The sequence below is a fragment of the Cheilinus undulatus genome, unplaced genomic scaffold (assembly GCF_018320785.1).
Source record: "Cheilinus undulatus unplaced genomic scaffold, ASM1832078v1 Contig2, whole genome shotgun sequence".
NCBI lineage: Eukaryota > Metazoa > Chordata > Actinopteri > Labriformes > Labridae > Cheilinus > Cheilinus undulatus.
This window is the reverse complement of record NW_024571687.1, coordinates 21,459-35,740: the sequence shown is the minus strand read 5'-3', so window position 1 is coordinate 35,740 and position 14,282 is coordinate 21,459. Positions and strand designations below refer to the sequence as shown.

Below are 14,282 nucleotides of genomic sequence, written 5' to 3'. Positions count from 1 at the left end.
ATCAGCTGGAAATGTCAGCTGAAAGTATCAGTCTATGTCAGCTGTAAATACCAGTCTATGTCAGCTGTAAACATCAGTCTATTTCAGCTGTATCAGTCTACATCAGTTGTAAATATCAGTGTATATCAGCTGTATGTATCAGTCTAGATCAGCTATAAAAATCAGTCGATCTCAGCTGAACATATCAGTCTATATCAGCTGTAAACATCAGTCTATTTCAGCTGTTAATATCAGTCTATATCAGCTATGAATATCAGTCTTTGTTAGCTGTAATTATCAGTCTGTATCTGCTGTAAATATCAGTCTATATAAGCTGTAAATATAAGTGTATATCAGCTGTAAATATCTGCCTTAATCAGCTGTAAATATCAGTCTATATCAGCTGAAATATCAGTCTATTTCAACTGTTGATATCAGTCTATATCAGCTGAAAATATCAGTCTATATCAGCTGAAAATATCAGTCTATATCAGCTATAAATATCAGTCTATATCAGCTGGAAATATCAGTCTATATCAGCTGGAAATATCAGTCTATATCAGCTGGAAATATCAGTCTATTTCAACTGTTGATATCAGTCTATATCAGCTGAAAATATCAGTCTATATCAGCTGAAAATATCAGTCTATATCAGCTATAAATATCAGTCTATATCAGCTGGAAATATCAGTCTATATCAGCTGTGAATATCAGTCTATATCAGCTGTGAATATCAGTCTATATCAGCTGTGAATATCAGTCTATATCAGCTATAAATATCTTTCTATATCAGCTGAAAATATCAGTCTATATCAGCTGAAAATATCAGTCTATATCAGCTATAAATATCAGTCTATATCAGCTGGAAATATCAGTCTATATCAGCTGGAAATATCAGTCTATATCAGCTATAAATATCAGTCTATATCAGCTGGAAATATCAGTCTATTTCAACTGTTGATATCAGTCTATATCAGCTGAAAATATCAGTCTAAATCAGCTGAAAATATCAGTCTATATCAGCTATAAATATCAGTCTATATCAGCTGGAAATATCAGTCTGTATCAGCTGGAAATATCAGTCTATATCAGCTGTGAATATCAGTCTATATCAGCTATAAATATCAGTCTATATCAGCTGGAAATATCAGTCTATATCAGCTGGAAATATCAGTCTATATCAGCTATAAATATCAGTCTATATCAGCTGGAAATATCAGTCTATATCAGCTGTAAATATCAGTCTATATCAGCTGAAAATATCAGTCTATATCAGCTGGAAATATCAGTCTATATCAGCTGGAAATATCAGTGTATATCAGCTGTAAATATCAGTGTATATCAGCTGTATGTATCAGTCTATATCAGCTATAAAAATCAGTCGATCTCAGCTGAACATATCAGTCTATATCAGCTGAAAATATCAGTCTATATCAGCTGTAAATATCAGTCTATATCAGCTGAAAATATCAGTCTATATCAGCTGAAAATATCAGTCTATATCAGCTGGAAATATCAGTCTATATCAGCTGAAAATGTCAGTCTATATCAGCTAAAATATCAGTCTATTTCAACTGTTGATATCAGTCTATATCAGCTGAAAATATCAGTCTATATCAGCTGTGAATATCAGTCTATATCAGCTGTAAATATCAGTCTATATCAGCTGAAAATATCAGTCTATATCAGCGTAAAATATCAGTCTATATCAGCTGGAAATATCAGTGTATATCAGCTGTAAATATCAGTGTATATCAGCTGAAAATATTAGTCTATATCAGCTGAAAATATTAGTCTATATCAGCTGGAAATGTCAGCTGAAAGTATCAGTCTATGTCAGCTGTAAATACCAGTCTATGTCAGCTGTAAACATCAGTCTATTTCAGCTGTATCAGTCTACATCAGTTGTAAATATCAGTGTATATCAGCTGTATGTATCAGTCTAGATCAGCTATAAAAATCAGTCGATCTCAGCTGAACATATCAGTCTATATCAGCTGTAAACATCAGTCTATTTCAGCTGTTAATATCAGTCTATATCAGCTATGAATATCAGTCTTTGTTAGCTGTAATTATCAGTCTGTATCTGCTGTAAATATCAGTCTATATAAGCTGTAAATATAAGTGTATATCAGCTGTAAATATCTGCCTTAATCAGCTGTAAATATCAGTCTATATCAGCTGGAAATATCAGTCCATATCAGCTGGAAGTGTCAGATGTAAGTATCAGTGTATATCTGCTGTAAGTATCAGTCTATGTCAGCTGCAAATATCAGTATATATCAGCTGAAAATATCAGTCTATTTCAGCCGTAAGTATCGGTCTATATAAGCTGTTTATATCAGTCTATATCAGCAACATATATTGGCCTATATCAGCTGTAAATATCATTCTATATCAGCTGTAAATATCTTTCTATATCAGCTGTAAATGTCAGTCTATATCAGCTGGGACTGTCAGTCTATATCAGCTGAAAATATCAGTCTATGTCAGATGTAGATATCTGTCTATTTCAGCTGTAAATGTCAGTCTATATCAGCTGTAGCTATCAGTCTATATTAGCTGCAAAAATCAGTCTATATAAGCTGTAAATATCAGTCTACATCAGCTGTAACCATCCGTCTAAATCAGCTGCAAATATCGGTCTATATCAGCTGTAAATATCGGTCTACATCAGCTGTTGATATCAGTCCATATCAGCTGTAAATATCAGTCTACATCAGCTGGAAATATCAGTCTATATCATCTGTAAAAGTCTATATCAGCTGAAAGTATCAGTCTATGTCAGCTGTAAACATCAGTCTATTTCAGCTGTTAATATCAGTCTATATCAGCTGTGAATATCCGTCTATATCAGCTGTAAATGTCTATCTATATAAGCTGGGAATGTAAGTCTATGCCAGCTGTAGATATCTGTCTATATCAGCTGTAAATATCAGTCTTTGTTAGCTGTAATTATCAGTCTGTATCAGCTGTAGATATCAGTCTATATAAGCTGTAAATATAAGTTTATATCAGCTGAAAATATCAGTCTATTTCAGCCATAAGTATCAGTCTATATGAGCCGTTTATATCAGTGTATATCAGCAACATATATTGGCCTATATCAGCTGTAAATATCAGTCAATGTCAGCTGTAGATATCCATCTATATCATCTGTAAATGTCAGTCTATATCAGCTGTTAATATCAGTCTATGTCAGATGTAGATATCCATCTATATCATCTGTAAATATCAGTCTATATCAGCTGGAAATATCATTCTATATCAGCTGTTAATATCAGTCTATGTCAGCTGTAGATATCCATCTATATCATCTGTAAATATCAGTCTATATCAGCTGGAAATATCATTCTATATCAGCTGTTAATATCAGTCTATGTCAGCTGTAGATATCCATCTATATCATCTGTAAATGTCAGTCTATATCAGCTGGAAATATTGGTCTATATCAGCTCTTAATATCAGTCTATGTCAGATGTAGATATCGGTGAATTTCAGCTGTAAATGTCACTCTATTGAGCTGGGAATGTCAGTCTATATCAGCTGTAAATATCAGTCTATGTCAGCTGTAGATATCCATCTATATCATCTGTAAATGTCAGTCTATATCAGCTGTATGTTTCAGTCCATATCAGCTGAAAATATCAGTCTATATCAGCTATAAATATCAGTCTATATCAGCTGTTAATATCAGTCTATATCAGCTGCAAATATCGGTCTATATAAGCTGTAAATATCAGTCTATATCATCTGTTAATATCAGTCTATATCAGCTGTCAATTTCGGTCTACATCAGCTGTCAATACTGGTCTATGTCAGCTTTTATTTCCGATCTCTATCACCTGCAAATATTGTTCTTTTTCAGGTTCCTGCTGGGGGTATTAGTCCCTCTCATATATTTTTATTTTGTACAGAGTCTTCCCGCTCTGCGTTATGGAGCTCAGGGGAGGATGTTCCAGAACCAGATCCCTCTACTACCTGGTGAGACCATTCAGACCACAGGTGAGTAGATGTTTCGTTTCCATCTCTCTTTATCACTTTACCACTTTATCTCCCTCCTGTTTTAACGATCCAGTCATGTGGTCTGTTCCAGTGAAAGATGTGATGTACATCTGCCCATTCAGTGGCCTGGTCAACGGGACGTTGACCATCACAGACTATAAACTTTACTTCAGCAGCACTGATGTGGTAACAAAAGAGCCTGTATTTACCCTTCTCTGTTGTTTTAAATTTTTAAGTATGTTTGAGTCTGTTAGTTATTGGTGTCTATGTGATTTCAGCACTTTGTTCTGGATGTAAACCTTGGTGTTATCAGCAGACAGGAAACCATTGGTGTCCCAAACCAGGGGGAGAACACCAAGGGCCTGGAGCTGGTCTGTAAGGTCTGTTAGAAGTGTTTCTTTCCTATTTTTTTAAATTAAGTTTTTAAGAGTGTAGTCTTACGTCCGTGATAGTCTCAGGCATTAACCAGTGAAGTCTTATATCCCTGATAGTCTCAGGCATAAACCAACGAAGTCTTACGTCCCTGATAGTCTCAGGCATAAACAAGTGGAGTCTTACATCCCTGATAGTCTCAGGCATAATCCAGTGAAGTCTTACGTCCCTGATAGTCTCAGGTATAAACCAATGAAGTTTTACGTCCCTGATAGTCTCAGGTATGATCCAGTGAAGTCTTATATCCCTGATAGTCTCAGGCATAAACCAATGAAGTCTTATGTCCCTTAAATTCTCAGGCATAAACCAGTGGAGTCTTACGTCCCTGATAGTCTCAGGTATAATCCAGTGAAGTCTTACGTCCCTGATAGTCTCAGGTATAAACCAATGAAGTTTTACGTCCCTGATAGTCTCAGGTATGATCCAGTGAAGTCTTATATCCCTGATAGTCTCAGGCATAAACCAATGAAGTCTTATGTCCCTTAAATTCTCAGGCATAAACCAGTGGAGTCTTACGTCCCTGATAGTCTCAGGTATAATCCAGTGAAGTCTTACGTCCCTGATAGCGTCAGGTATAATCCAGTGAAGTCTTACGTCCTTGATAGTCTCAGGCATAAACCAGTGAAGTCTTACGTCCTTGATAGTCTCAGGTATAAACCAATGAAGTCTTACGTCCCTGATAGTCTCAGGTATAATCCAGTGGAATCTTACGTCCCTGATAGCGTTATGTATAATCCAGTGAAGTCTTACGTCCATGATAGTCTCAGGTATAAACCAATGAAGTCTTACGTCCCTTAAATTCTCAGGCATAATCCAGTGAAGTCTTACGTCCATGATAGTCTCAGGTATAAACCAATGAAGTCTTACGTCCCTGATAGTCTCAGGTATAATCCAGTGAAGTCTTATATCCTTGATAGTCTCAGGTATAATCCAGTGAAGTCTTATATCCTTGATAGTCTCAGGTATAATCCAGTAAGGTCTTATATCCCTGACAGTCTCAGGCATAAACCAATGAAGTTTTACGTCCCTGATAGTCTCAGGTATAATCCAGTGAAGTCTTATATCCTTGATAGTCTCAGGTATAATCCAGTGAAGTCTTATATCCTTGATAGTCTCAGGTATAATCCAGTGAAGTCTTATATCCTTGATAGTCTCAGGCATAAACCAGTGGAATCTTACGTCCCTGATAGTGTCAGGTTTAATCCAGTAAGGTCTTATATCCCTGACAGTCTCAGGCATAAACCAATGAAGTTTTACGTCCCTGATAGTCTCAGGTATAATCCAATGAAGTCTTATATCCTTGATAGTCTCAGGTATAATCCAGTGAAGTTTTACGTCCCTGATAGTCTCAGGTATAATCCAGTGAAGTCTTATATCCTTGATAGTCTCAGGTATAATCCAGTGAAGTTTTACATCCTTGATAGTCTCAGGTATAATCCAGTGAAGTTTTACATCCTTGATAGTCTCAGGTATAATCCAGTGAAGTTTTACATCCTTGATAGTCTCAGGTATAATCCAGTGAAGTTTTACATCCTTGATAGTCTCAGGTATAATCCAGTGAAGTCTTATATCCTTGATAGTCTCAGGTATAAACCAATGAAGTTTTACGTCCCTGATAGTCTCAGGTATAATCCAGTAAGGTCTTATATCCCTGACAGTCTCAGGCATAAACCAATGAAGTTTTACGTCCCTGATAGTCTCAGGTATAATCCAGTGAAGTCTTATATCCTTGATAGTCTCAGGTATAATCCAGTGAAGTCTTATATCCTTGATAGTCTCAGGTATAATCCAGTGAAGTTTTACGTCCCTGATAGTCTCAGGTATAATCCAGTGAAGTTTTACGTCCTTGATAGTCTCAGGTATAATCCAGTGAAGTCTTATATCCTTGATAGTCTCAGGTATAATCCAGTGAAGTCTTATATCCTTGATAGTCTCAGGTATAATCCAGTGAAGTCTTACGTCCTTGGTAGTCTCAGGTATAATCCAGTGAAGTCTTACGTCCCTGATAGTCTCAGGTATAATCCAGTGAAGTCTTACGTCCTTGGTAGTCTCAGGTATAATCCAGTGAAGTCTTACGTCCCTGATAGTCTCAGGTATAATCCAGTGAAGTCTTACGTCCTTGATAGTCTCAGGTATAATCCAGTGAAGTCTTACGTCCCTGATAGTCTCAGGTATGAACCAGTGAGGTACCAATGATCATTTCCACTGGCAGTCACTGTCATATCATTAATTCTAATTATTTTCATGTTTCAGGTATGAACCAGTGAAGTACTAATGATCATTTCCAATGGCAGTCACTGTCATATCATTAATTCTAATTATTTTCATGTTTCAGGACATGAGGAGTCCGAGGTTTGCCTATAAGACTGAGGAGAATCATCCTGATGTGGTTCAGCTCATCGCCAAACACGCATTCCCTCTTTCTCATAACCTGGTCTGTCTCAGTTTGTACACATCATTCATGCAGTGAATGACTCATTAATGGGACTTTTAAAGAAGTATTTTAAGTTTAGATGTTTGAACCAGCGCTGCTGAGTCATACCTTATATGATGACTTATCGAACTTAGACAATGAAGCTCAAAGCAGAGAATTATTTAGATAATAATGATATAGAAAAAGTGGTAATCTGAATAATTGTGTGCTCCTCCAGCCACTGTTCGCCTTCCTTTATAAAGAACAGTTTCCTGTGGATGGCTGGAAGGTGTATGACCCCACGGCCGAGTACAGACGACAGGTAAGGACATGTCTGACCATGAAACGATGACAGAATGGCCACATACAAGACGCTGGGAATCAGAACTAAAACTGAGACTCAGCACTGACAGGAGTGTAAAGAAATAGAACAACATATTAACACCATCATGCTCTTATTGGATGTGACCTGTCCTCTCCTGTCCTGTCCTCTCCTCTCCCCTCCGCTCCTCTCCTCTCCTCTCCCATCCTGTCCCATCCTCTCCTCTCCTGTCCCATCCTGTCCCCTTCCCTCCTCTCCTCTCCTCTCCTCTCCTCTCCCATCCTGTCCCATCCTCTCCTCTCCTGTCCCATCCTGTCCCCTCCTCTCCTTTCCTGTCCCGTCATGTCCCATCCTGTCCTCTCTGCTCCTGCCCTGTCCTGTCCGGTCACACCCCATCCCGTCTTCTCCTCTCCTCTCCTGTCCCATCCTCTGCTCTCCTCTCCTGTCCCGTCATGTCCCATCCTCTGCCCTCCTCTCCTGTCCCGTCATGTCCCATCCTCTGCTCTCCTCTCCTGTCCCGTCATGTCCTATCCTCTGCTCTCCTCTCCTGTCCTCTCCTGTCCCATCCTCCCCTCTCCTCTCCTGTCCCATCCTGTCCTCTCCTCTCCTCTGCTCTCCTTTCCTCTCCTGTCCCATCCTGTCCTCTCCTCTGCTATCCTCTCCCGTCATGTCCCATCCTCTCCTCTCCTCTCCTGTCCCTTCATGTCCCATCCTCTCCTCTCCTCTCCTGTCCCTTCATGTCCCATCCTCTCCTCTCCTCTCCTGTCCCTTCATGTCCCATCCTCTCCTCTCTTCTCCTGTCCCTTCATGTCCCATCCTCTCCTCTCCTCTCCTGTTCTGTCCTCTGGTGTCTTCCAGGGTCTCCCTAACGAGAGCTGGACCATCAGTAAAGTAAACAGCAGCTATGAGCTCTGTGACACCTATCCATCTACCCTGGTCATCCCCACCAACATCAGTGACGAGGACGTCCGACGGGTCGCCACCTTCAGGGCCAAACACAGAATCCCTGTCAGTACCAGGGACAGGAATGTCCTATCACCACTGAAGAATTGACTCAAACTGTAAACACTGAAGTTATTTCCATGTCTTCCTGAAGAGCTCTCAGCTGAACATTTTCCCATCCCTGCCCCAACCAGGTTCTGTCGTGGATCCATCCGGAATCTCAGGCCACCATTGTGCGCTGCAGCCAGCCGTTAGTCGGTCCAACAGACCGCCGCTGTAAAGAGGACGAACGCTACCTTCAGATAATCATGGACGCCAATGCTCAGTCACACAAACTCAGCATCTTTGATGCCCGCCAGAGCAGTGTGGCGCTCAGCAACAAGGTCGGTCGAGGTCACATCTCTCTGTCCCTTTGTTTCTTTGTCCAGTAACTCCTCCTCCTGTAACTCTTCCTCCTATAACTCCTCCTCCTGTGACTCTTCCTCCTGTAACTCCTCCTCCTGTGACTCTTCCTCCTGTAACTCCTCCTCCTGTGACTCTTCCTCCTGTAACTCCTCCTCCTGTAACTCTTCCTCCTGTAACTCCTCCTCCGGTAACTACTCCTTCTGTAACTCCTCCTCCTGTAACACTTTGTCCTGTAACTCCTCCTACTGTAACTACTCCTTCTGTAACTCCTCCTCCAGTAACTCTTCCTCCTGTCACTCCTCCTCCAGTTACTCCTCCTCCTGTAACTCTTCCTTCTGTAACTCCTCCTACTGTAACTCTTCCTCCTGTAACTCTTCCTTCTCTAACTCCTCCTACTGTAACTCTTCCTCCTGTAACTCCTCCTCCTGTAACTCTATCTCCTGTAACTCCTCCTCCAGTAACTCTTCCTCCTGTAACTCTTCCTCCTGTAACTCTTCCTCCAGTAACTCCTCCTCCTGTAACTCTTCCTCCTGTAACTCCTCCTCCTGTAACTCTTCCTCCTGTAACTCCTCCTACTGTAACTCTTCCTCCTGTAACTCTTCCTTCTCTAACTCCTCCTACTGTAACTCTTCCCCCTGTAACTCCTCCTTCTGTAACTCTATCTCCTGTAACTCCTCCTCCAGTAACTCTTCCTCCTGTAACTCTTCCTCCTGTAACTCTTCCTCCAGTAACTCCTCCTCCTGTAACTCTTCCTCCTGTAACTCCTCCTCCTGTAACTCTTCCTCCTGTAACTCCTCCTCCAGTAACTCTTCCTCCTGTAACTCCTCCTCCAGTAACTCTTCCTCCTGTAACTCCTCCTCCTGTAACTCTTTCTCCTGTAACTCCTCCTCCAGTAACTCTTCCTCCTGTAACTCCTCCTCCTGTCACTCCTCCTACTGTCACTCCTCCTCCTGTAACTCTTCCTCCTGTAACTCTTCCTCCAGTAACTCCTCCTCCAGTAACTCTTCCTCCTGTAACTCCTCCTCCTGTGACTCCTTCTCCTGTAACTCTTCCTCCTGTAACTCTTCCTCCAGTAACTCTTCCTCCTGTAACTCCTCCTCCTGTAACTCTTCCTCCATTAACTCCTCCTCCTGTAACTCCTCCTCCTGTCACTCCTCCTACTGTCACTCCTCCTCCTGTAACTCTTCCTCCTGTAACTCTTCCTCCAGTAACTCCTCCTCCAGTAACTCTTCCTCCTGTAACTCCTCCTCCTGTGACTCCTTCTCCTGTAACTCTTCCTCCTGTAACTCTTCCTCCAGTAACTCTTCCTCCTGTAACTCTTCCTCCTGTAACTCTTCCTCCTGTAACCCTTCCTCCTGTAACTCTTCCTACAGTAACTCCTCCACCTGTAACTCCTCCTCCTGTAACTCCTCCTCTGTAACTCTTCCTCCTGTAACTTTTCCTCCTGTAACTCTTCCTCTTGTAACTCCTCCTCCTGTAACTCTTCCTCTTGTAACTCCTCCTCCTGTAACTCCTCTTCCTGTAACTCTTCCTCCTGTAACTACTCCTCCTGTAACTCCTCCTCCTGTAACTCTTCCTCCTGTAACTCCTTCTCCTGTAACTCTTCCTCCTGTAACTCCTCCAGTAACTCTTCCTCCTGTAACTTCTCCTCCTGTAACTCCTCCTCCTGTAACTTCTCCTCCTGTAACTCTTCCTCCAGTAACTCCTCCTCCTGTAACTTCTCCTCCTGTAACTCCTCCTCCTGTAACTTCTCCTCCTGTTACTCCTCCTACTGTAACTCTTCCTCCTGTAACTCTTCCTTCTGTAACTCCTTCTCCTGTAACTCCTCCTCCTGTAACTCTTCCTCCTGTAACTCCTCCTCCTGCAACTCCTTCTCCAGTAACTCCTTCTCCTGTAACTCCTCATCCTGTAACTCTTCCTCCAGTAACTCCTCTTCCTGTAACTCTTTCCTCTTTACCTCCTTCTGTAACTAGTCCTGTAACTCCTCTTTCTTTTACTCCTTTTCCTGTAACTCCTCCTTCTGTAACTCTTCCCTCTTTAACTCCTTTTCCTGTTCCTCCTGTAACTCCTTCTTCTGTAACTCTTCCCTCTTTACCTCCTTCTGTAACTAGTCCTGTAACTCCCTCTTCTTTAACTCCTTTTCCTGTAACTCCTCCTTCTGTAACTCTTCCTCCTGTAACTCCTCCTACTGTAACTCTTCCTCCAGTACCTCCGACTCCTGTAACTCTTTCCTCTTTACCTCCTTCTGTAACTAGTCCTGTAACTCCTCTTTCTTTTACTCCTTTTCCTGTAACTCCTCCTTCTGTAACTCTTCCCTCTTTAACTCCTTTTCCTGTTCCTCCTGTAACTCCTTCTTCTGTAACTCTTCCCTCTTTACCTCCTTCTGTAACTAGTCCTGTAACTCCCTCTTCTTTAACTCCTTTTCCTGTAACTCCTCCTTCTGTAACTCTTCCTCCTGTAACTCCTCCTACTGTAACTCTTCCTCCAGTACCTCCGACTCCTGTAACTCTTCCCTCCTTAACTCCTTTTCCTGTAACAGCTCCTTCTGTAACTCCTCCTCCTGTAAATTCTCCTTCTGTAACTCCTCCTTCTGGAACTCTTCCCTCTTTAACTCCTTTTCCTGTTCCTCCTGTAACTCCTTCTTCTGTAACTCTTCCCTCTTTACCTCCTTCTGTATCTAGTCCTGTAACTTCTCCTCCTGTAACTCCTCCTTCTGTAACTCTTCCTCCTGTAACTCCTCCTACTGTAACTCTTCCTCCAGTACCTCCGACTCCTGTAACTCTTCCCTCCTTAACTCCTTTTCCTGTAACAGCTCCTTCTGTAACTCCTCCGTCTGTAACTCCTCCTCCTGTAAATTCTCCTTCTGTAACTCCTCCTTCTGGAACTCTTCCCTCTTTAACTCCTTTTCCTGTAACAGCTCCTCCTGTAACTTCTCCTTCTGTAACTCTTCCTCCAGTAACTTCTCCTTCTGTAACTCCTCCTCCTGTAACTTCTCCTCCTGTAACTTTTCCTCCTGTAACTCTTCCTCTTGTAACTCCTCCTCCTGTAACTACTCCTTCTGTAACTCTTCCCTCTTTACCTCCTTCTGTAACTAGTCCTGTAACTCCTCTTTCTTTAACTCCTTTTCCTGTAACTCCTCCTTCTGTAACTCTTCCCTCTTTAACTCCTTTTCCTGTTCCTCCTGTAACTCCTCCTACTGTAACTTCTCCTTCTCCTGTAACTCCTTCTTCTGTCACTCCTCCTCCTGTAACTCCTCCTACTGTAACTCCTCCTCCTGTCACTCCTCCTACTGTAACTCCTCCTCCAGTACCTCCTTCTCCTGTAACTCTTCCCTCTTTAACTCCTTTTCCTGTACCTGCTCCTCCTGTAACTCTTCCTCCAGTAACCTCTCCTTCTGTAACTCTTCCTCCAGTAACTTCTCCTTCTGTAACTCTTCCTCCTGTAACTTTTCCACCTGCTGTTACTCCTCCTCCAGTAACTCTTCCTCCTGGAACTCCTCCTTCTGTAACTCTTCTTACTGTAACTTCTCCAGGAACTCCTCCCTCTGTAACTTCTCCTCCTGCTTTTACTCTTCCTCCAGTAACTCCTCCTCCTGTAACTCTTCCTCCTGTAACTTTTCCTCCAGTAACTCCTCCTCCTGTAACTTCTCCTCCTGTAACTCTTCCTCCAGTAACTCCTCCTCCTGTAACTCTTCCTCCAGTAACTCCTCCTCCTGTAACTTCTCCTCCTGTAACTCCTCCTCCAGTAACTCTTCCTCCTGTAACTCTTCCTCCAGTAACTCCTCCTCCTGTAACTTCTCCTCCTGTAACTCCTCCTCCAGTAACTCTTCCTCCTGTAACTCTTCCTCCAGTAACTCCTCCTCCTGTAACTTCTCCTCCTGTAACTCCTCCAGTAACTCTTCCTCCTGTAACTTTTCCACCTGCTGTTACTCCTCCTCCAGTAACTCTTCCTCCTGGAACTCCTCCTTCTGTAACTCTTCTTACTGTAACTTCTCCAGGAACTCCTCCCTCTGTAACTCCTCCTCCTGCTGTTACTCTTCCTCCAGTAACTCCTCCTCCTGTAACTCCTCCTCCTGTAACTTCTCCTCCTGTAACTCTTCCTCCTGTAACTCTTCCTCCAGTAACTCCTCCTACTGTAACTCCTCCTCCAGTAACTCTTCCTCCTGTAACTCTTCCTCCTGTAACTCCTCCTCCTGTAACTCCTCCTCCAGTAACTCTTCCTCCAGTAACTCCTCCTCCTGTAACTCCTCCTCCAGTAACTCTTCCTCATGTAACTCTTCCTCCTGTAACTCCTCCTCCAGTAACTCTTCCTCCAGTAACTCTTCCTCCAGTAACTCCTCCTCCTGTAACTTCTCCTCCTGTAACTCCTCCTCCAGTAACTCTTCCTCCTGTAACTCTTCCTCCTGTAACTCCTCCTCCAGTAACTCTTCCTCCTGTAACTCTTCCTCCTGTAACTCTTCCTCCGGTTACTCCTCCTCCTGTAACTTCTCCTCCTGTAACTCTTCCTCCAGTAACTCCTCCTCCTGTAACTCTTCCTCCTGTAACTTTTCCTCCAGTAACTCCTCCTCCTGTAACTTCTCCTCCTGTAACTCTTCCTCCTGTAACTCTTCCTCCAGTAACTCCTCCTACTGTAACTCCTCCTCCTGTAACTTCTCCTCCTGTAACTCTTCCTCCAGTAACTCCTCCTCCTGTAACTCTTCCTCCAGTAACTCCTCCTCCTGTAACTTCTCCTCCTGTAACTCCTCCTCCAGTAACTCTTCCTCCTGTAACTCTTCCTCCAGTAACTCCTCCTCCTGTAACTTCTCCTCCTGTAACTCCTCCTCCAGTAACTCTTCCTCCTGTAACTCTTCCTCCAGTAACTCCTCCTCCTGTAACTTCTCCTCCTGTAACTCCTCCAGTAACTCTTCCTCCTGTAACTTTTCCACCTGCTGTTACTCCTCCTCCAGTAACTCTTCCTCCTGGAACTCCTCCTTCTGTAACTCTTCTTACTGTAACTTCTCCAGGAACTCCTCCCTCTGTAACTCCTCCTCCTGCTGTTACTCTTCCTCCAGTAACTCCTCCTCCTGTAACTCCTCCTCCTGTAACTTCTCCTCCTGTAACTCTTCCTCCTGTAACTCTTCCTCCAGTAACTCCTCCTACTGTAACTCCTCCTCCAGTAACTCTTCCTCCTGTAACTCTTCCTCCTGTAACTCCTCCTCCTGTAACTCCTCCTCCAGTAACTCTTCCTCCAGTAACTCCTCCTCCTGGAACTCCTCCTCCAGTAACTCTTCCTCATGTAACTCTTCCTCCTGTAACTCTTCCTCCTGTAACTCCTCCTCCTGTAACTCCTCCTCCAGTACCTCTTCCTCCAGTAACTCCTCCTCCTGTAACTCCTCCTCCAGTAACTCTTCCTCATGTAACTCTTCCTCCTGTAACTCCTCCTCCAGTAACTCTTCCTCCAGTAACTCTTCCTCCAGTAACTCCTCCTCCTGTAACTTCTCCTCCTGTAACTCCTCCTCCAGTAACTCTTCCTCCTGTAACTCTTCCTCCTGTAACTCCTCCTCCAGTAACTCTTCCTCATGTAACTCTTCCTCCTGTAACTCTTCCTCCAGTAACTCCTCCTCCTGTAACTTCTCCTCCTGTAACTCTTCCTCCTGTAACTCTTCCTCCTGTAACTCCTCCTCCAGTAACTCCTCCTCCTGTAACTCTTCCTCCTGTAACTTTTCCTCCAGTAACTCCTCCTCCTGTAACTTCTCCTCCTGTAACTCTTCCTCCAGTAACTCCTCCTCCTGTAACTCTTCCTCCA

General features: G+C 42.8%; 1 protein-coding gene across 7 annotated transcripts in view; it reads left to right on the top strand.

Annotated features, from left to right (window-relative positions):
- The window catches only part of mtmr1a (myotubularin related protein 1a), a 34,636-nt gene that overhangs the window by 8,208 nt on the left and 12,146 nt on the right, over nucleotides 1-14,282 (top strand). For all 7 annotated transcript variants that reach the window (XM_041782458.1, XM_041782460.1, XM_041782459.1 and 4 more), the window contains 7 exons: nucleotides 3,897-3,984; nucleotides 4,076-4,170; nucleotides 4,263-4,364; nucleotides 6,752-6,850; nucleotides 7,068-7,151; nucleotides 8,010-8,159; nucleotides 8,288-8,476. In XM_041782458.1, the coding sequence (XP_041638392.1) occupies nucleotides 3,897-3,984; nucleotides 4,076-4,170; nucleotides 4,263-4,364; nucleotides 6,752-6,850; nucleotides 7,068-7,151; nucleotides 8,010-8,159; nucleotides 8,288-8,476 (807 nt within the window). The remainder of the gene's footprint in view (nucleotides 1-3,896; nucleotides 3,985-4,075; nucleotides 4,171-4,262; nucleotides 4,365-6,751; nucleotides 6,851-7,067; nucleotides 7,152-8,009; nucleotides 8,160-8,287; nucleotides 8,477-14,282) is intronic.